We start from the raw sequence: 21807 nt of genomic DNA on the forward strand, positions 1-21807 counted from the left end.
AATGGGAAATAATAAAAAATCTATGAATGTGCAAGTAGTATAATTTGTCCATCACTACACATGCATGCCAAAAATTAGAAAGTCATTTAAAATGCCTCCTTCTCACTCAACCCATATCCATTGTTAAGTCATTCTAAGGGGCTTACTTGTCATCATATTTTTTCCAATGGAACATAAAATAATAGGACATTTTATAATCTTCAGTGTCTCAGATTCTATGCAAAAGGATAGAGGATTATATTGGCTTCTGAGAGAGCAGGTTGCCAAGATGGGTGTAGACAAAAGCCTAATCATGGGAATTAAGGAGTGAATAAGCGATTAAGAAAAATGTTTGCAGTCTAACACACATTTTATTTTGTACATGAAGCCAGATCTATAGTAGTGCTTTCCACCTCTCCAGTTACCCATGTTCAACCATGGTCTAAAATATTAAATGGAAAATTCCAGAAATAAGAAATCATAAGTTTTAAATTGTTCATCATTCTGGGTAGTGTGATGAAATCTTGCAATGGCCCTGGCTGGTTTGCTCAGTGGTAGAGCATTGGCCCAGCATGTAGAAGTCACAGGAGAAGCAATCATCTGCTTCTCTACTCCTCCCTCTCCCCTTCTCTCTTTCTCTTTCTCTCTCTCTCTCTCCCCCTTCTCCCTGCAGCAATTGCTCAGTTGGAGCAAGTTAGACCTGGGTGCTGAGAATGGCCCTATGGCCTCACCTCAGGTGCTAAAATATCTAGATAGCTGAGCAACAACAGAGCAGTGGCTCTAAATGAGCAGAGCATTGTCCAGTGGGCGGGAGGCATGCCAGGTGGATCCGATTGGGGCGCATGTGGGAGTCTTTCTTTGCCTTCTCACCTCTCACTAGAAAGAAAAGAAAAGAAAGAAAGAAAGAAAGAAAGAAAGAAAGAAAGAAAGAAAGAAAGGAAGGAAGGAAGGAAGGAAGGAAGGAAGGAAGGAAGGAAGGAAGGAAGGAAGGAAGGAAGGAAGGAAGGAAGGAAGGAAGGAAGGAAGGAAGGAAGGAGGGAAGGAGGGAGGGAGGGAGGGAGGGAGGGAAGGAAGGAAGGAAGGAAGGAAGGAAGGAAGGAAGGACGGAAGGAAGGAAGATTGCAACACCCCACTTCATTCCCATCCTACCTGGGACTTGAATCATCCCTTTGTCCAGGGTCTCCATTCTGCACATGCTACCTGCCTATTGCTCACTTAGTAGCTCTCTTGGTTATCAGATTGACTGTCATGGTGTAGCAGTGCCTATGTTCAAATAGCCCTTATTTTACCTAACAATGGACCCAAAGCCCAAGAGTAATAGTGCTGGCAATTTGGATATGCCAAAGAGAAGTCATAAAGTGCTCCCTTCTAGTGCAAAAGAGAAAGTCTTGGGCTTAAAAAAAGAAAGAAAAAAAATCATATGTTGATATTGGTAAGATCTAAATAAGAACAAATCTTCCATCTGTGAAACTGCCTAATTTATAAATTAAACTTTATCATAGTTGTGTATGTATAAGAGAAAACAGTATTGGTAGGGCTCAGTACTATTTGTCCTATTGCTTAATGGATTACATTGCAATATTCTTTTAATTTTGGTTCCTTTATAAATAGTGCCCATTTATCGGAATTTTGTTATGTGGATTATAAAATGCACATTGACCTATTCACTGAAAATTTAAAGGATACCAAATGGTAATGACAACAGAGCACATTCTTTTCTTTCATTTTGGTTCTTGATTCTTCTAATTTAAGAAAGGTTTTATGTAAAGAAATCAAAGAACCCATTCATTTAACATAAACTTACAAAGTCTCTTTAAGAGTTTCCAAAGTTAATCTCACACTTTATCTCATTTTTTGTCACTACTGAGACTGTGTCTATATTAGAATTCCTTGTACTGGGTCTTTGTTTTCCTATGAGTTCTCTGTGGCCAGACAGGAGAATTAAGAACATATATTGTTTATAAGGAGGAGAACAAGACTGCTGCATACAGCTGACATCTGCTCTAGGTTTTAGTGACCACATATTTCAACACACACTGCAATTAAAAGAGTTTTCATCCTTCTGACAATTCATGCAAGGAATTTTAGTTAAATGTCTTATCTTGTGTTTCATGAGGTTTTCCTGGTTATTACCCAATACTCAAGTTGAGTTAGGCAAAAACACAGACAGATCCAATAACTGCATTAAGCCTTAACCTTAAACTGAATCCTGTAACTTCCTTTTGGAGTCAGCCCTGTCCTAAGGATCATGGGCCTCTATCTTTGATGGTGCCACACTTCAAAATACATTTTAGTCCAATTTCATTTGCCCAAGATAGCATTAAATAATTATACCTTTGTATTCTGTGAGTGCTGATCTTAGGATCCCAACTCTTATTTGGGAATCTCACTGAACTCCTTTCTGCTGATGTCTCCCAGTTCATAGAATGTAATCAACCACAGCTCTTTCCTACCTTCCCCAAATGTTATTCAGCCAAGTGAGATGAGATGCGACAATGCTTCGAATCCATAATAATGGCAACAGTATAAATCTCAGGTGTCGCTTCTATTATTGCTAATATTACCATTAAGTTATTGATAGGGTTGGGGAGCATGGTATTGGATGCAGAATATCTTGGATAAATCCTTACTCCAGCAAATGACAGCTGTGAGATGCTGGGCAAGTCCCTTAACATTTTATCAGTTTCTTGGCTAGCATACTAGAGTTCATACTCCCCATCTTCCTACCTGTCAGCGTTCGTATAAGTGTCAAGTGAGTTAACACATGTGGACACATTCCATAAACAATAAAGGGCTAAAATGATAACAATGGTTCTGAATACAATCATTACTATAACAATATTGTCTGAATTTTCTCCTTTCCTCCAGTATCAAATCTGAAAGACCTGGAGAAAAGTAAAGTTAAAGTCATTGTACTAGACAAAAAAATTCATGGACCAGTGATTACAGCAGTGTAATTTGGTGACTAAACAGATTCTAAAGCAGCAACTGAGTTAAAACTTATCATAATGAATACTCATAGATTCTCCAATGGCGTCTGATTCACAGGATTTACAGAGAAAATATACCAATCCAAACTATGCATAAGCAATTCAGTTAGAATTTAAATACATGCATGTGCATGTACGTATATGTATGTGTGCACATAATTTCTTATGTGACCTTTTTTTTCTCAGGAAAATAAAATGGCAGCAAATTTGCATATGGTCAGGAATAGAAGATCCTACCAAAATGATAGTGTATTAAATGATGTAATTCTACAAAACCAGAGACACTAGATGAAATCAATGATGAAGATGAAATATTACCTCCTTTAAACTCATCTGTTTGAAATCATGCCTAAGTTACTTTCTACAAAAGGAGATTTAGAATAAGTAGAAGAGTTTTTAGGAGATTTTCTTCCTCATTTTCATTTGAAAATGTTCAGTTTCACCGCCACTAGAAAAAGAATTTGCTTTTGGTAAAGATACATTCTTTTTCCCGAGGTGACCATGATTCTAGCCCATCAGAAATCCAGAGTTACTATAAGGCTTAAAAAAAAATTCCAGTGGGATATCTTCCACTGACTACGAAATCTCCTCACCTCCCATTAACACACACTCTATAAAGCACAGGGGATATCTGCTCAGGCTCTGAATTTAGAAGCAAACCTTCCCAAAAGACAACTGCTTCCACCCAAACAACTGGTCCTCCTTCCCTTCTTGTCAGCACAGAGAGCCGAGAGTCTCTTAATCAGGCCTTGCTGACGGGCTGACATCACTGCAAACGTTTTCACTTACTCTTTGGCAACAGTTAAATCCTTGCCAAAAGCCAGTCAGTAATTCAGAAAGCATTGTTAGGGAGAGGCTGGGGGAGTGGGAGTGTGACTGTCAGCTAACAATCTGTGGTGATGATAGGAGGGAAATCTAGGAGCTGAAACCTTTTTAAAGGTCGCTCTGTGGGCAGAACAAAAGGCCTCTGATTTAGGAAAGGAAACAGAACTCAGGGCCCTCAGGAGGCTGCTTTCTGAGCATCTGAAAATGCGTTACCCACTCCATGAATGTATAGACGACTTTACAGCCCAACACAGCTTAAATCCACAACTCTTGCTTTCGTAATGGTGTTAAACAATCTGGTAAAATAGAAATGCCAAATAATGTACCAATAGTTCAACTGTCTGGCTTTTTTAAAAATATAAAATTTAACTACTCTCTATGCTTCTTCAATATTCTTCCTCCTTACTCTTCATCCTTTCATTTTCAAACTTGAATTGCTAAATAATCAGAGTTTAAAGTTCTTAGAACACAGCATAAACTTTCTGTGAAAAGCAACTATATATATTTTATGACTGAAAACTTATGAGGGTACTGTACTAAAGCATTGACAAATCATTTTAAAAAGAAACACAGATTATTTAGGATAAATAATCATAGGCTCATGCCTGAATTAAGATCACCCATTTCCCCTCTTTCCAAAATAAGAAAAGACTTGTGGCTTCAGTCTCCAGGATGCCACACCTACAGTGGACCTGGGCCTATCACTTAGAAGACAGCTTTGCTATAGTTTATTCTCCAAACTCTCACATTCTGTGCTATTTTCTTTCTGGTTTCCTTCTTTCCTAGCGAAAGCAGACACTGTGCCATCATTCAGCAGCCTGTGCAGGCCAGGCTGAACTCCGTAGCATGGGAGCAGGAGCAGCTGGAACTGTCTGTGACCTCTTCCTCCTCACGTAAAACAGAGGAGCACGGATCCAGTGCACAGCACAGTGGCTACAGTTACCAATACTTCACTGTGCACTTGAAAGTTGCTAAGAGAATCGATCTTAAATGTTCTCACCACACACGTGTGAGGTGATGGAGGTGTTAACTAACCCTGTTGTGGTAATCGTTTCTCAATATATACGTGTGCATCAAATCATCATATTGTACCCTTAAACTTACACAATGTTATATATGTCAATTATATCTCAATAAAGCTGGAAACAAACAAAAACAAAAAACAGAGCACTCAAAGGAGGTCTAGAGGGTCCCAAGAAGGGTCTCTGTGGTAAAACCAAAAAGAAAGGAGATAAGGTACTCTAGGCATCAGGAAACTTATTACGGAAGTCACCGTGCACAGCTAGCACCAACTCAAGAATGAATTCACTTGGGCAACCCCAGTCAACCCCCAGTGCTCTATATACACTTGCTATTCCCTGCAGGTTATCTGTTTAGGTGGCCTGGGGTACATTCTATAAATATTCATCTGAGTGAAAAATGCATTGGTTAAGAGGCAGTGAGCCCACAGTGCCCTGTGGCTCAACTTTTGTGAAATCCACTGATCTATAGGGTGATAGGGGAGACCAGCCCTAGGATCTAGGGCAGTAGCCCCCAACCCCGGGCCACAGACCGGTACCGGTCCATGGGCCATTTGGTACCGGTCCGCAGAGAAAGAATAAATAACTTCCATTATTTCCGTTTTATTTATATTTAAGATTGAACGATGTTTTATTTTTAAAAAATGACCAGATTCCCTCTGTTACATCCGTCTAAGACTCACTCTTGATGCTTTCCTCGTAAGTTCGACAATTATATTTAAAAATACCACAGTTTTTACGCTGGTTGCATAATTTTATTTTGTGCATTTATCCGTCCCACCCTAAAGGCCGGTCCATGAAAATATTTTCTGACATTAAACCGGTCTGTGGCCCAAAAAAGGTTGGGGACCACTGCTCTAGGGAACAGGAACGCCAAGAAACACTTGCCCACTCTCGGTTGGCAGTGCTGGGTAGATGAGTCGGTTTCTGTTGGATGATAAAGAGGGTAGAAAGAAGAAAGAAAAAGCAGCAACTGCTGGGCCCTGTCAAGTTGGAACTTGCTTTGGGTGGTGAAGCTGTTGATTGCTCAAATGACCAATACTCCTTGCTGTGGGTGAGGGTCAGCTCCTCCCTTGTCCCTTCAACTCTGTCCCCCTCGTCACTTCCATCTGACAGTGAGGGACAGTTTCCAGAGAGTGCCTTACTTAGGGGAGTTTCTGTAGGGGTAGGTCTTTCTATTTTCAGAGTGGTTTTAAAATCACCTGCCATGTTAGATTACACAAGCCACTTTTTAAAAAGTAGACCCACTAAGACACCAACAAAGCCAAAGATCTTGTAGTGAGTTCACCTGTAAAAAGAAAATGTCTAAATCTTACCAAGTTGTTGTTGATTTTGTCTTGTAGACGCCCCACTTCCTTTGTCTGTGTCAAAAGCCACTCATTCCCCCTCTTAATGAAAACAAGAGGGGTGATTATACCTCCTGGGGCTGTGCCATTTATGTTGTCTGAAAGGCACTTCAACGAGTGGCACATTATCTCACACATCTGGAGTTTACCAAATTAGCCAATTACGCTGGAGCTCATAAAACAAGGCCTTAAATGTCATTTAACTAGAAAATATTATAATCACCAAGTGGTCTGATTGTAAGATGATACTTAGGGCAGCATCAGTGGTTACAGAAAACAAATCGTGAAACAAAACACAGTTCAAATGCCCTCAAATGCAACCACATATTTTCTACTTTCTGAAGAATACCATATTTCTGAAGGCACCAGCAATCAACATGTTTCTCATTTGAAACTAAGTTTAATCTGGCCTAGTTGTTTCCTAGTTATTTGCCTTGGGCAAACCAATGCCCAAGAATTTTTCTCATAAGAAAACTAAGGCGCATGCAGGATAAGAGGAGACGGATGGAAAACCATGAACTTTTCAGGGATACAGAGCTATCTGTAAGGGATGGGGCAATGACTGGATTAAGTCTCAAGTTGTTAGAGGTTTGTGGTGCCGCCCCAGAATCAACAAGATTTGGCTGACTGAACATATACTGGTGTCTCAGAGCTTTCAGACTTCACTTGAAGGAGGAGATGAAAGCTACTTTAAATTGCTGTGTGATTTGAGGGTAGGTATATACCAAAGGTACTTAAAAATTAGGCGTTTACAGCCACTACTTCCACACTGTCTTCTTTACATTCAATGCATAACAGAATTCGGTGTTTAGTGAAAGGTGATATAGTATAATAGAAAAACCATGATACATCACTAATACCTGGGTGGCTTTGGGCAAATTATTTAATTTCTCAGATTTTCAGTAACCTCATACACAAGGCAGACATAATGATGCTGTGTTGTGTTGAGAACAGCCCTGTGTGGAGAATAATGAATGAAAAAGTACCTAGCATAGTGTCTACACTGAGGAAAATAAATATTAGTTTCTTGTCTTTATTTATGTCACCAGAATATTGTAAGTTCTGTTTAATACTTTTTTCTCTTTTATTTCAGGAAAAATGGCCACTAGGCACTTTCAAGGGAGGAAGAGTAATAGGGTGGGCTGTTCCAGTTTTTTATTAGCATATTTATAATCCCCTCACCATCTGCAAACATCTCAATCATTTGCTTTAAAGGAAGGACAAGTATGAAAGAGACTAGACAAACATTTATGAGATGCTCTGAAGCAGACACAAGTGAGGCACAATGCATGGAAACACAGTAGAGATACCAACCTCTTTTCATGGTGAGAGTACAAAACAAACCTATTGGTTTTAAAGGCACCTAATCAACTAAGCTACATCTTTGTGTCTTTCTGGGCTCACAATTACAGTAGACAGACCTGTTCGTTTATTTTTGTCAAATCAGAGTAAGATGAAGAATCACGGTGATGATGAAGGTACTCTTTAACAGTGGCAAGTTCCTTTTCCTCCGAGTTCTCTCTTCTTTTTTAGAGGAAACAGTGATGGTAAAAGCTAACTAATTATGATGATTTCATATTATAGAAATCTTTACTCAGAATTTGGAAAGTGTTTATTTTTACTTGAAATTAATTTCACCTCGGTAAAGCTAGGTTGAAAAAGTATGCCTTTAATGAAAGTATGATGTATCTATGCTTTTATGGAGAAAAGGAATCTTAGAAGCAGTAAAGGGTTTTGGAGCCAGGTGATTGAGCTATTGTCTCTTGGAAACAGGTGGATTGTGGGAAGATGGGGTATTACATATCTAAGAACCATCAGTTCATTTTCTTCCAGAGGGGAAATGGGACATTTGTGAAAATTCTAAGTATCTTAACAAAGTTTAACGTTTTCAAACAACAGAAAAGGACTAGCTTTCAAAACATTTAACCTGGGGAAGACAGGAAAAACCAGAAGAGATGAATTGTCTTAAATATGCGAATAGTCAAATTGACTACTGCTTGTGCTTGCAGACCACGGACTAAAACTGGCTGCTCAGTACCTGAGTGAGAGGAATACACTGGAAAGCTGACTATACTCTAAAAGCTAAATAAGAAAATCAAAAGGAACTGCTTTTACTAGAAAAAAAAAATTCAACACAGTATGTGTTAAAAGGGTTTCTTTTCTTTTTTAACCTAAGGCCATAAAATGCTCTTAGTCTGTATCAAAAATAACAGGCAGCTTTTTCTTTTACAAATATTTCCATCTCTAAAAGTGGAGCATTCTGGCTTTTGGCTAACAGCATGTCCAGATCTAACGGCAGTACAGAAAGAATGTCAATTTGCTCTAGAAGCAATTACACATATAGTCTAGGAAAAGGGCAATTTTACTATGCAAGGACCACACATACTGTATGTTTGTTATATTACTTGATATCAAAGCAGAAACATCAAATTCTTCCTAAAACACACATGAAATGAAGAGCCTGGCTAAGGAACTCCCACATCCAAATCAGAGATATCTGTTACAGCTTACAGAACTTGGCAATGCAGACACCACAGTTTTACTGGAAAAGGACATGCTATTTTAGTATATAATATACTGGGACTTCTTTCTATGATATATATTTTAGGTAACATAAACATAAATTTGACCCTACTTGTTGTATAGTAGGTACACTATCAATTTATGGAACTTAGGCGTCCCACCACCAGTGTCACAGCAAAAACTTGCTAATCCTGTGTCACTAGGTGACCTCAAAATATTTAATCAAGCATCAAGATCATTATCATAACTTCAGAGTGGGTGGTCTACAGCAAGAATTGTGATCCCTGTTCCATTTTGCATCATTACGATGTTGGTGCGAGGACACTCACTCACTTGTTCCGTTCACGCTTACTGAGTCTCTCTACCCAGTGCAAATACAGGCATCAGAAACACAGAGGTGAATGAGACAGGCCCTTAGGGAAATACATTTTTGGGGTGGGAGAAGGGAAACGGAAAATGAGCACAATAAATCAGGGTGATGAGTACTCTACTTTATATAGCATATGTATATAAAGAAGGAAAGACTAGTAAAGAAAGCATGTGGTAGAGAAAAGAAGGTCAGAGAGGGTAAAACCTAAGGGCTCCCAGGAATGAAGAGCTGTAGTTTCTAGTGTGAATTAGGGGTTGTTCCTCCAGGAATAGGGAATGACGTGCAAAGCCATAAGACTGTGAGAGACCAGGGGCTGAACCGTTTGCTATTCCTAGAGCAGATGTGTGGATGAGCCTGAAGAAGAAGAGACGGCTGTATTAGAAGGGCTCTGTACACAGGGATAAAGAATTTACACTTATACTGTAGGCCATATTTTTACATATTCCCAAAATACTCCAAAGATAAAATAATGAAAATAGTATGATAGAGATAGATAAGTTAATGAGATAGAACAGGAAATGGAGAAACAGAATAGAAAAATTCGATGACATACATGAAAGTTTAATATGTGAAATAAGCTAGCATTTCCATTTAATGAGAAAAGTTTGGATTCTTTTCAACAACTGGAGTCTGGACAATTTAATCACTTGAAAATAAAATTTAATTCTTATCTACCACACTTCACATGAAAAAAAAAATTCTTATATAAAGATTTAAATGTAGAAAGTACCAAAAAAAAGTGTTTATAATCTTGGGGTTAGTGGATGGTTGCCTTTTTAAAAGTACCGGGGGGTGGGGGTGGGGAGGGGAATATAGGGGAGAGATGGGGGAGGGGTGGGGTGAAAGGTGTAAAGAGGGACAGATATAAGTTGTCGGAAAATGAACTGACTTTGGGTGATGGGTACACAACATAATCAACAGTTCAAATGCTATAGAAATGTTTATGTGAAACCTAGCTACTCTTCTTGATCAATGTCATTCTGTTAAATTTAGTTTTCTAAATAAAATTTTAAAAAAGTAACATCAAGATATCACAAAGAAAGACAGACAAATATAGTCACAAAATTACAATCTTCAAAAAATACAAATGTCTGAAAGGTGTAGGACACTGTAGTTATAAGACAAATGACAAGTTATGAAAAATATTTGCATTCCAAAGTCAAAAGATTAGCACCTATAACAATATACTGAGCTCCTACAAATCATTAAAAAATATATAACCTAAGAGAAATGGATAAAGGACACAAATAAGCAATTCATAAAAGAAATTAAATTACTTCAAAGGAATATTATTAAAACTTTTTCATTTTTTACCTATTATATTAGGAATAAGAGATAGATGTGAGTGGAAGATACACCAAATAATGGTTGACAAAGTCCAGTGTTTGAGAGGATGTGAAAAGATGAAAACTCAAATTCTAGTCAAACAGACCTAGACTTGAGTCCCAGCTCCACGGTCACCAGATATATAAAAATTATAAACTTCTCTGAGTCTTGGTTTCTTTATCGGTCCACCTGGGATGGCTTTTAATAGAACTGAACCCATAGAGTTATAAGGATTCCTAGTACATGATGAGGCTAAATACACTAATTATCACTATTGTTATCATTATCATTTTTGTATAATTATTTTCAACCAATTCTTATGAAAACAACTTCGAAAAGCAAATCTAATATTCTTTGGTTGATTATGCTAAAGTCTTTAACTGAATCTATGCATCAAAGACAAGTTTTGCTTATAAACCAAAATGTTCTATTTATTTGTTCATCTAATAGGATAATGAATTTGACACATCAATTTCTGACATAAATCAGTTTTCATTGAATATTCATGAACCATAATGCAAACAAGGAACACATTTGGGCAGTATAGTTTAGAATCAAAATAAGGAACTATGATGTTTACATAATCCCAGTTACTGAGAACTCTAAAAAGAAACAGAAATTGTCCTCTAGTTATCAAACTGACTATTAATATCATTTTTATGATAAGTTTTATTGTATACATATTTAATTTTCAATTACATTATCAGGAACAACTTAAAAATCTAGAAAGGCAGCCCTTTAAACATTTCCCCCTAATAAGAAAGGAATCAATTCAAAATAAAAAACATGTTATATAATAATATATTTAAATCTCTCTATCAACATATGCTTAAAACCATACATACCCTTCCGTTCGGAAAATTGTTCGAAAGCTGTCTCCTAAACTTTTATAACTGTTTGGATCAGTTGAACATCGCTGAATCTGGAACCTAAAACAAAACCAAACAAAAAAAATTACACGTTAAGGATTTTGCCAAATGGTTTTTCTCATTTTTCAAAGTCTTAGGAAACTCAGCCTGTTCAGATTAATCCAAAATATTCTCTCGTTTTTGTCATAGAATTTATTGATGTATTTTTATATAGCCTTTACCTTATTTTGTAACCTTTAAAATTATTATATTTCACTGTACTTTAATAGAAACTGTAAAACAGGTTTTTTTCTTCCATCTGTTTCTTTGCCAGACAGATGCACCCTGAGGCATTTATGCTTTTTTCTTTTGTGAAAAGCATACACAGATGTCACAGATTGTCTTAATGTATAACTCAGAAATCTGAAGATGCATATGAAACAAATAAGTAGCTCTATTTCGTATCTTAATTAGTGCTCTTTGATGGTAATTTAACACACAGGTTAAGAATACAGAGCAGCGATTGTAGCCTCACTCTGATCCTGATTGTAAATTTGGAGTTCATCCTGGTGAACCCAAGCCTGTGCTAGAGCAAGAGTTGGCACTGTATTGTGATGCAGTTTACTCTCACTGCTTCATGAAGGAGCAGAGATGGTCGCTGTGGGTAGTTCAGTCTACCTGGGTCTTTACGCGGAAGTACAATGCTCTGCATACAGTTGGTGCTCAATACAAATGTGTCCATTTAAAATGCTAAATTCTTTTTCCTTCTTCTCTTTGGGTATGATCATACATCTTGGAACTCTATCCTTCAAAATGTGGAAGTTTTCAGTGTGAGGGTCTTAATTTCCTCACTTTACTTTTATATAGCCTTTACCCTGGGGTTTGTTTCTAAAGAGATTTAGGAAAAGTGCTCTCATTTCCCGACACCCCAGTTGTTCTCTGTATTTGAATTTCTTTATTCCACCTACTCTGCGTGTTTAACTTCCTTGTTCCAATTTTGAATGAAGGCCCTATTCCTGTCCGTACTGCCTCTACAATTTTACCAAGCATTTAAAAAATAATTTTCAAAAGCACCTCTAATGTTGCCTACATTGAGATACTTTTTTTCCCTCAGATTGTTAGATTTACGATAGGAACATGACTTCTACCTCTAAGAGTGATTTATTCTGTAGTTCTAGGCCCTGGGGAATTATGCTGAAAACTGACACATATATCACAGAAGACAGTGAATGATTTACTTTGAAGTGGTAGGGCATATGAGTGAAACAGTATATGATAAGATTGGAAAGAGAGGCTGGCTTACATCTGATTTTGTCAAGTGGAGAATTGTTGAATATGATTGTTTAGGAGACTAGCTTTTCTGAAATGCGGGAGCTAAGTCTTCCAGCAGACTGCTTGGCACATTTAAATCCTTAAAAAGTATTTAGTGCTTGAGTGGGTGTATTAGAATGAGAGTATGGAGGGCAGAACTTGAAAGCAATACAATAGTCGAAGTGAAGATAATAGTGTCAGAATATGTATGACGGCAATAAAAAATGAAACAAAAGGAATGAACCTGAAAAATGATACATTTAACACGGGCACCTCTTGAGCCTCGTCAATCCAGCAAGTAATACTACACAGCCCTAGATCTACTATTGTCAAAGTTGCAAATGTCATAAATATTCATCTTCATACTGGCTGTGTCAAACTTATACCTGTATTAGCATGATAGTATTTAGAAGGTTAGTTTGTAGGCAAAAACCATACCTCTGAAACTTCAATTGATTGGAGCTTATCAGAAGATACTAGACCAGAACTTTTTTTTCTGAAGTTGGAAACGGGGAGGCAGTCAGACAGACTCCCGCATGCACCTGACCAGGATCCACCCGGCATGCCCACCAGGGGGCGATGCTCTGCCCATTTGGGGCATCGCTCTGTTGTGACCAGAGCCACTCTAGCGCCTGAGGCAGAGGCCATGGAGCCATCCCCAGCGCCCAGGTCTACTCTGCTCCAATGGAGCCTCAGCTGCGGGAGGGGAAGAAAGAGACAGAGAGGAAGGAGAGCAGGAGGGGTGGAGAAGCAGATGGGTGCTTCTCCTGTGGGCCCTGGCTGGGAATCGAACCCAGGACTCCTGCATGCCAGGCCGATGCTCTACCACTGAGCCAACCGGCCAGGGCCTAGACCAGAACATTTAACTAGTGTGAATCCAGACATACATTTGGTGTGTGCATTATCACTGGCCGAGAAGACTCAGCAAGCAGTTCTGTCTAGAATCAAGAACGAGGTTTGATGGTTAAGTAGATGGACCATGTTTGGTATTTCTGGACTAATGCATGTAGATGGGATAACACAAGCTCCGTTTCTTTGTTTGCACGTGTGTAACCTACGTTCATTGCCGAGTATGAAACATTTTCTTATTTCTAGCTGGGAAGTCCAAGATTGTTCTCTACTCTTTTAAGAAAATAATTTAAAATGGTTTTATATATTATAAAAGTGTTATATGCTCATAGATTTTTCTCATAATAGCTATAATAATTCTTATTAAGTTAATTTACCTCAGTCAAAATACTTTCTAGATGCTTTTCTCCCAAGTTACAAGTATTCTAAAAATATTTGTCATATGAAATAATATGTTACAGGTTTTTCAAAAGCCCAAGACATTATCTCTCAAGAAGCACAGTAAATAGATGAGAAAAAAATTAATAATATAAGGGAAAAACAGCTGAAATGTCAAGTAGCAACAGCACCACATTGCCCAGGTGTTCGTCAGAGGAGCAGTTACTGCTCCCTGAGGAGACCAGGAAGGATTTCAGGAAGGAGAAGGGATTTGAGCTGGTCCTGTAGGATTTACGGAGGCAAAAGAGCAAGCCAGGAGGCAGCTTTTCAGGTAGGAGAGGAGAAAAACAAAGCCCATGAGGAAAAAGTGTCCTTTCAAGCAAGTGAAGGAAGAGCTCCCCCACCGTGGGAACCTCCCAGGCTTGCCTCAGGACAGGAATGACGGCAGTCTGCTGGTGGTTTTCAGTGGCTCAGAGCTACTTCCTTGACCTGAGAGGGTTAGAGGAGGGCATTTACAGGATAAAATATAGGCCAGTTGTCTTTTTTCTGTTCCTCAGTGAAGCACTTCAGCTAACTCTGTGTGGCCGTTTCAGTTATGTGACTCTGCTCCTAGAAGGGTCTGTGAAAGAGTCAGCAAGGGGACCTAATGCCTGGGAACTGTCCCGCTGCGCCGAAGACATCAGCCTCGTCTGCTGTCTGCACGCGTGGGTAAGGTGGGTCTTCTGGCAGCTTAAACAAAGACAAATACAGAGGGTAGTTATTTAATAATTAACTAGTTTTCTAACCTGGCCATTGGAAGTCTAAGCACTTCACTTACTAGTTGCAATTTCTTTCTTTTTTTCAGAATCCAACAGATGGTATTTCCAAACCACTATTTATTAAGCTGATAAGAGGTCTTGAACATTTACTATGTATTAGGCACTCCACTATTTGAGGCATTATGAAGAAATAAGACATAATCCTACTGTTTAGAAGCTTAAAGTTAAGATAAGTTTGGTGCCAATAGATTATTATATGCAAGGAATAATGTTGGTGAACAGAATCTGATGTCAGCCAATGACTTTTATGGTTACTGAATAAACAATAGTATCACTCTCACTGGAGACAATCTCCTCTCTATGAGTGGCTGTGGCCGACAGAAAACAGTATGATGCAGAGACACTGGAGGGAAGAAGGAAAAAGGGAGGGATCTCTTTGGGCTAGATAAGTGGGATTAAACTTTACCCATCCACATTAGAACCGGCAACAAAGACAGTCAGTGGAATCCTTGAGGAGTGTTCCATGTAGAGGCTGACTGTCTGATGAATAATGCTATATCAGTTACAAACAGGAGTGACAACATCCAAATAGCATTACATGAGGAGAGTCCACAAGTGCCTTGTTGAGCAGTACAACAGGAAAGACAGGCATGGTAAATACTAATTACTCAGGAAGGCCTCCCTGCCATTCTCTACTGCTTATGCAGCTGAAGGTCCCATGAAATAGGCTAAGGCAAAAATAGCTGCCTCTTCTTTTTTTTTTTTTTTTTTTACAGAGACAGAGAGAGAGTCAGAGAGAGGGATAGACAGGGACAGACAGACAGGAACGGAGAGAGATGAGAAGCATCAATCATCAGTTTTTCGTTGTGATACCTTAGTTGTTCATTGTTTGCTTTCTCATACGTGCCTTCACCACAGGCCTTCAGCAGACCGAGTAACCCCTTGTTGAACCCAGCGACCTTGGGTTCAAGCTGGTGAGCTTTTGCTCAAACCAGATGAGCCTGCGCTCAAGCTGGCGACCTTGGGGTCTCGAACCTGGGTCCTCCACATCCCAGTCCGACGCTCTATCCACTGCACCACCACCTGGTCAGGCAGCTGCCTCTTCTATTGTACATTGCACTCACTGCTTGTCTACACATTGCAGAGATAGTACATGCAGTATTTATTTCCACTACTCACGACTTATTGTGATCACAGAGTTATCAGTTTATCTGTTTCAAGTTGATATAATTATAGTGCATTTTGGTCATTCATGTAAAGCAGCTACTTCCTTTCTCCTTTCTACTACATTTCAGCAGCTGAAAAGGTTTCTCTTTTGGAGGGAAGTTTTATATGAGCATCTTCCAAGCTGTATTCTGTGCTAACAAATTCCCTCTTGTGCTTTGGGGAGATAATTTTCTAGTTACATAATACTACTCTTTGTAGAATTACAAGGCAAAGTCCTACTACTTTTGATTGTATTTGGAAAAAAAGGTTGGACTTTTCCATTGTCCTAATAAAAACAGCTTAGACATATCTGGAATCTCCATCTGAGTAATTTCTTTATTAAAAGGAAAAATTGCTGCCAAACTGACAAATTGGACAATGAAGTACAACATTCAAGAAACATTTAGTGTCTGACATCCAGTCAGAATAAAACACAAGGGAAAGGGGGATGCAAGATGGCAAGGGAGTAGGTGGATGGACGTTCCATTTGTCTTCTCCCAGGACCAAATTGGAGTTATAACTAAATTTAAGAACAATCATCCTGAGAAACCAACTTCAGACTAAATGAAGAGGAATCCATCACCAAGGATTACAGAAAAAGCCACACCGAGACTGGTAGGAAGGGCGGAAACGAGGAAAGGGCTGCAGGCTTCCAGGAGCAAGCAGGTGGAAGGTCTGGAGGGATCTCACTGTGGGGAGGGTTGCCACAGGCCAGTGCCCCAGCCTAGAGCCCCAGAACCTTGTAGAGGGGCCTAGTTTGGCAGTGAAAAGAGCCAAGGTTCCTGCCCACAAGAAAGAGATGGAGCTCTCGGAGATGCAGGCTCTATCTTAATGGGCCAGCACAGAAAATTTCATTCATAGCCACTTACCTGGGGCTCTTGTGAGGAAGGGCTGAGAAGACTAGAGCTGCAACAAGAGTGTGAAATTGGGAGACTTGGGGAGAGATGCAGTGCGGGACGGCCACCAGATCCCCGGTGCTGAGTCACTCTCCAGTACTGCAGTTGCCTTCTGTCTTGGGTGGAGCAGTCCCCTCCATGCAGCATCAGCCTGGGGAGAAGCAACTGCCCCACCCTCAGGAGTCTCTCCTGCCCCAATCATGGAGACTGGGTCAGACTGAGAAGTAAGCAGCCTTGGTGAGGAAGCACAGGGCATGACAGTGACACAGTTGTCTGGTGTCGAGGCCGGAGCTTTCCCTCTCACTTTCCCAATAATATGATTGGTGCTTCCACCTCAAGGGAGACTCCATAGTAACTGTCTGGACTGTGGGCAGACCAAATTGTTTAGTTTTAGAGCTCATACCCCCTGGACTCCTGGGGGCCACACAATACTGAAGTTTGAAAAAATTTAGGACAGATTGACAACTGGGGCCCTGGGGTGGGAGCCATACCTGCCATCTTTCTTTATCCCTAAATTTCCCCAATATCTAGACTCTACCAGCATTTTTTCAGTGGCCAAGCTCTTCAACAAGCAGCCAGCAGACAGGAGCACCAGGAGGCGGGTGGATTCAGGGATACTTGGGCCTTTTGCTGACCTTCCCTCAGGCCTGGTGTGGGTAAAAGCCAGCTTTGATGTGTAGCTTTGCCCTTCCATGTGAACCTAAGCCCAGTAGAGGCAGCCACAAACTCTGGTTTGATTATAGCTCCAAACAGGTTGCTGAGGGCCAGTCACGGGCAGTGTCTTACACTGGTCTGTGCTGGGTTCCCTCCTTAGAGACCCAGAAGCAACACTTCCTGTGACTAGCTATGAACAACATCAGAGTAGCACCCAACTACCGTCACTAGCAGCATATCTAAAGGGACAGCTCATTAGACAGCAAACCCAGCTGAGGTGAATTCTGCTTTCTGTTGTCAACTCCTGCATAGCAGCTCACAATGCATTAGCCAAAGTAGAACTTCACAATCAGCCAGGCCAAGTGCCAAATATCCTGCCCCGCTGGGCTAACTTCCACAGAGGGAAGGGAGAGAGGCTTAGAGCACAGACATTCAAAGTGTGAGTTCCTTGGAGCCTACTGTTGGGACTGGTCAAGGGGCTTAGCCACCTTTCAGAGGGGCACAATCAGCTACAGTGGAAGACTCTCTCAATATTCCTCCCTAAGACCAGGGGCTCCCCAGCTGAAAGAACTTCTGCAGAGGGGACTGTAGGCCCCACCCAACCTGAACCTGCTGCTCATCTCGCCGGGGAGAAATGGAGTTGCAGTATCCAGCAGTGGCTGATGGATTAGGCTCTGAGGTAGGGGCCACTTTCCCCATACTGAACTACTGACCAAGAGACCCCTGATTACAATTACCAATGTAATCCAGACCTCAGCTGCCCTAACCTACCAAGCTTGTAACCTGTGGAGGGGTTGGTGGGGTGAGGCCAGACTGAGCCCACACTACAGTCTTTCTACAGAAGACTCTGTGGGAAGACCAGGCAGCTACAAGAGGAGGTGTAGCAGCTAAAAAATGGAGGCAAATCTTAAGGAGCTTGGGCCCTTTCACAGAGTTTCTGTCAGCTCTAAGCAGGAGGAAGCTGATCCTTATACACAGGTTTTCCCCTCCCACACTATCCAGGCACAGAAAACACAGATACAAACAGTGAATAGAGGGGTAGCTGAAGACAGGTAGCTCACAGTGGGTTACAAACAATGTCTGACATCAACTTGTACCTGAACCACACCCAATGGGACTCAGAACCAACAAAACCAGTAGTGGGTGGCATACCACATCTACGGTGGACTCAAATAGCCACACAAACAGCACACCCAAAGAAGGAGTCCAGCAGGCACCAGACCCTGCAGAGAATAACTACACTCCATAGGAGAGACACTGAACTGCATCTAATACATGTGATCAGGGTTGACCTTTAAAGCCGGCCAGCCTGAGGGATTAATTCCACCCATAAAAGGGCCAACAGCATTCAAGACTCACATACTACAGGGGGGTAAATATAACCCTCAAGAAACATTCCTAGATCAAGGAGTTTGGAGGTTAGTACCACTGAGTTCATCTTCCTCATAAAGATGTAACAATAAATTTGGGAGTCAGAGCAGAGCTAATAACATAGACAAAATGAGCAGACAAAGAAATATGACCCAAATCTTGTTGACATGAATCAACAAGAGAAATCCTCAGGAAAAGAATTAAATAAAATGAAAGTAACCAAATGATCAGACACAGAGTTTAAAGTAATGGTGATTAGGATGCTCAAGGATCTTAGAGTAAGAATGAATGATCACAATGAGAACTTAGTAAGCATTAAAAAGGACATTAAAACCATAGAAAATAACCAGCCAGGAATGGCAAATACAATATCTGAAATAAAGATTGCACTAGAAGGCATCAACAACAGGTTGGATAAAGCAGAGGATTGAATCAGCAATTTAGAGAACAAGGTAAATGTAAGCACAGAAGTAGAGCAGCAAAAAAAGGAGGTTCAATAAGGCTGAGGGAACTCTAAGAGACCACTGAGACAACATGAAGAAAAACAACATCTGCATTATAGAGATTCCTAAAGGAGAAGAGTATGAACAAGGGACAGAGAACTTGTTTAAAAAAATCATAGCTAAAGACTTCCCTAAATTGATGAAGGAAAAAGTCACAAAAGTTCAAGAAGTACAGAGAATCCTGAAAGATAAACTGAAAGATGCCTACACCAATACACATCATAATTAAAATGCCAAAGATTATAGACAAAAAAAGAATATTAAAAGCTACAAGAGAAAAGCAATTATCCACAAAAAAGCCCCATAAGGCTGACATATGACTTCTCAACAGAAACACTTCAGGCCAGAAGGGATTGGCAAGAAATATTCAAAGTGATGCAAAACAAGAAACTACAACCAAGACTATTCTATCCAGCAAAGTTATAATTTAAAATTGAAGGAGAAATAAAGAACCTGCCAGAAAAAAAGGATACAGGAGTTCATTACCACAAACCCAGTACTGCAAGAAATGTTAAAGGGCTTGCTATAAGAAGAGGAAAGAAAAAAAAGAAATAAAGAGAAAGAGGATTATAGGTTTAAAGAATAAAATGGCAATAAATAAGTATATATCAATTATAACCTTAAATGTAAATGAATTAAATGCTCCAATCAGAGGCAGATTTAATGGCAGGTGCACTGGGCGTGCACCCTGGGGCCCACAAAAACCCAACTTTATACTTTTTTCTAATGACCAGGGACCTAATATTTTGTTCTGTGCCCAGGACCTCAACCAACCTTAATCTGCCTCTGGCTCCAATAAAAAGACATAGGGTAGCTGCATGGATAAGAAAGCAAGACCCATATATATGCTGTCTATGAGTGACCCACATCAGAACAAAAGATACACATAAACTGAAAGTAAATGGATGGAAAAAATATTCCATGCAAATGGAAATTTAAAAAGGAAAAAAAAAGCTGGGGTAGCAATACTTATATCTGACAAAACACCTTTTAAAACAAAGGCTATAGCAAGGGACAAGAAGGTCACCACATAATGATAAAGGGAGCAATCCAACAGGAGGATATAACCATTGTAAATACTTATGTGCCTAATATAGAATCACCTAAATATTTATATATAAAGCAGCCCTGGCTGGTTGGCTCAGCGGTAGAGCATTGCCCAGCGTGTGGAAGTCCCAGGTTCAATTCCCAACCAGGGCACACAGGAGAAGCGTCCACCTGCTTCTCCACCCTTCCCCCTCACCTCTCTCTCTGTCTCTCTCTTCCCCTCCCACAGCCAAGGCTCCATTGGAGCAAAGTTGGCCAGGGCGCTGAGGATGACTCCATAGCCTCCACCTCAGGTGCTAGAATGGTTCTGGTTGCAATGGAGCAGCACTCCAGATGGGTAGAGTATTGTCCCCTGGTGGGCATGCCAGGTGGATCCCGGTCAGGTGCATGCAGGAGTCCATCTCTCTGCCTTGCCTTCCCACTTCTCACCTCAGGAAAAAAATAAAAAAAAAATATATATATGGCAGATTTTGATGGACATAAGGGCATAGGGGAGAGATCTACAGCAATACAATAACAGTAAGAGATTTTAATGCCTCACTAACATTAATGGATAGATCCTCCAGACAGAAAATCAACAAAGAAACAGTGGCCTTAAATGACACACTAGATCAACTGGATTTAATTGATATCTCAAAAACATTTCACCCCAAAGCAGCAGAATCTACATTCTCTTCGAGTGTTCATGGTACACTTTCTAAGACAGACCACATGTTAGGACAGAAAACAAGTCTCAATAAATTTAAGAAGATTGAAACCATATTAACCATCTTCTCTAACTACAATGGCATCAGACTAGAAATCAATTACAATAAAAAAACTGAAAAACATTCAAACACTAGGAGGCTAAATAGCATGTTATTAAATAACAAATAGGTTAACAATGAGATCGAGGAAGAAATAAAAATTTCCTGAAAACAAATGAAAATGAACATATAAAACCCTCAAATTTATGAGATACAGTGAAAGTAGTCCTGAGAAGGAAGTTGATGGTATTTCAGACACAACTTAAGAAACAAGAAAAATCTCAAATAAACAATCTAACCCTGCACCTAAAAGAACTAGGAAAGAATAACCAACAAAGCCCAGAGGAAGTAAAAGGAAGGAAATAATAAAGATCAGATCAGAAATAAATGACATAGAGGCCAAATAAACAATACAAAAGATCAATGAAACTAAGAGCTGGTTCTTTGAAAAGGTAAACAAAATTGATGACTCTTTAACCAGACTCATCAAGAAAAAAAGAGAGAGGACTCGAATAAATAAAATCAGAAATTAAAGGGAGAAGTAACAATTGACATCACAGAAATACAAAGGATTATAAGAAAATACTATGAAGAACTATATGCCAAAAAATTGGACAAACAGGGTGAATGAATAATTTCCTAGAAACATACAATCTGGAAAAACTGAATCTGGAAGATTCAGAAAACTTGAGTAGACTGATTACAACAAATGAAATTGAAAGTTATCAAAAAACTCCCAGTAAACAAAAGTCCTGGACTGGATGGCTTCACAGGCAAATTTTACCAAACATTCAAAGAAGAACTAACATTTATCCTTTTCAAGCTATTCCAAAAAATTCAAGAGGAGGGAAGACTTCCAAGC

General features: G+C 39.8%; 1 protein-coding gene across 4 annotated transcripts in view; it reads right to left on the reverse strand.

The window, feature by feature from the left end:
• The window catches only part of SLC25A21 (solute carrier family 25 member 21), a 531270-nt gene that overhangs the window by 128958 nt on the left and 380505 nt on the right, over window positions 1-21807 (reverse strand). For 3 of the 4 annotated variants that reach the window (XM_066344492.1, XM_066344494.1, XM_066344495.1), the window contains exon 3: window positions 11224-11307. The exons of the other annotated variant lie outside the window; for it this stretch is intronic. In XM_066344492.1, coding sequence (XP_066200589.1) covers window positions 11224-11307 — 84 coding nt within the window. The remainder of the gene's footprint in view (window positions 1-11223; window positions 11308-21807) is intronic. 4 annotated transcript variants of the gene reach the window in all.

The sequence above is a fragment of the Saccopteryx leptura genome, chromosome 6 (assembly GCF_036850995.1).
Source record: "Saccopteryx leptura isolate mSacLep1 chromosome 6, mSacLep1_pri_phased_curated, whole genome shotgun sequence".
Lineage (NCBI taxonomy): Eukaryota > Metazoa > Chordata > Mammalia > Chiroptera > Emballonuridae > Saccopteryx > Saccopteryx leptura.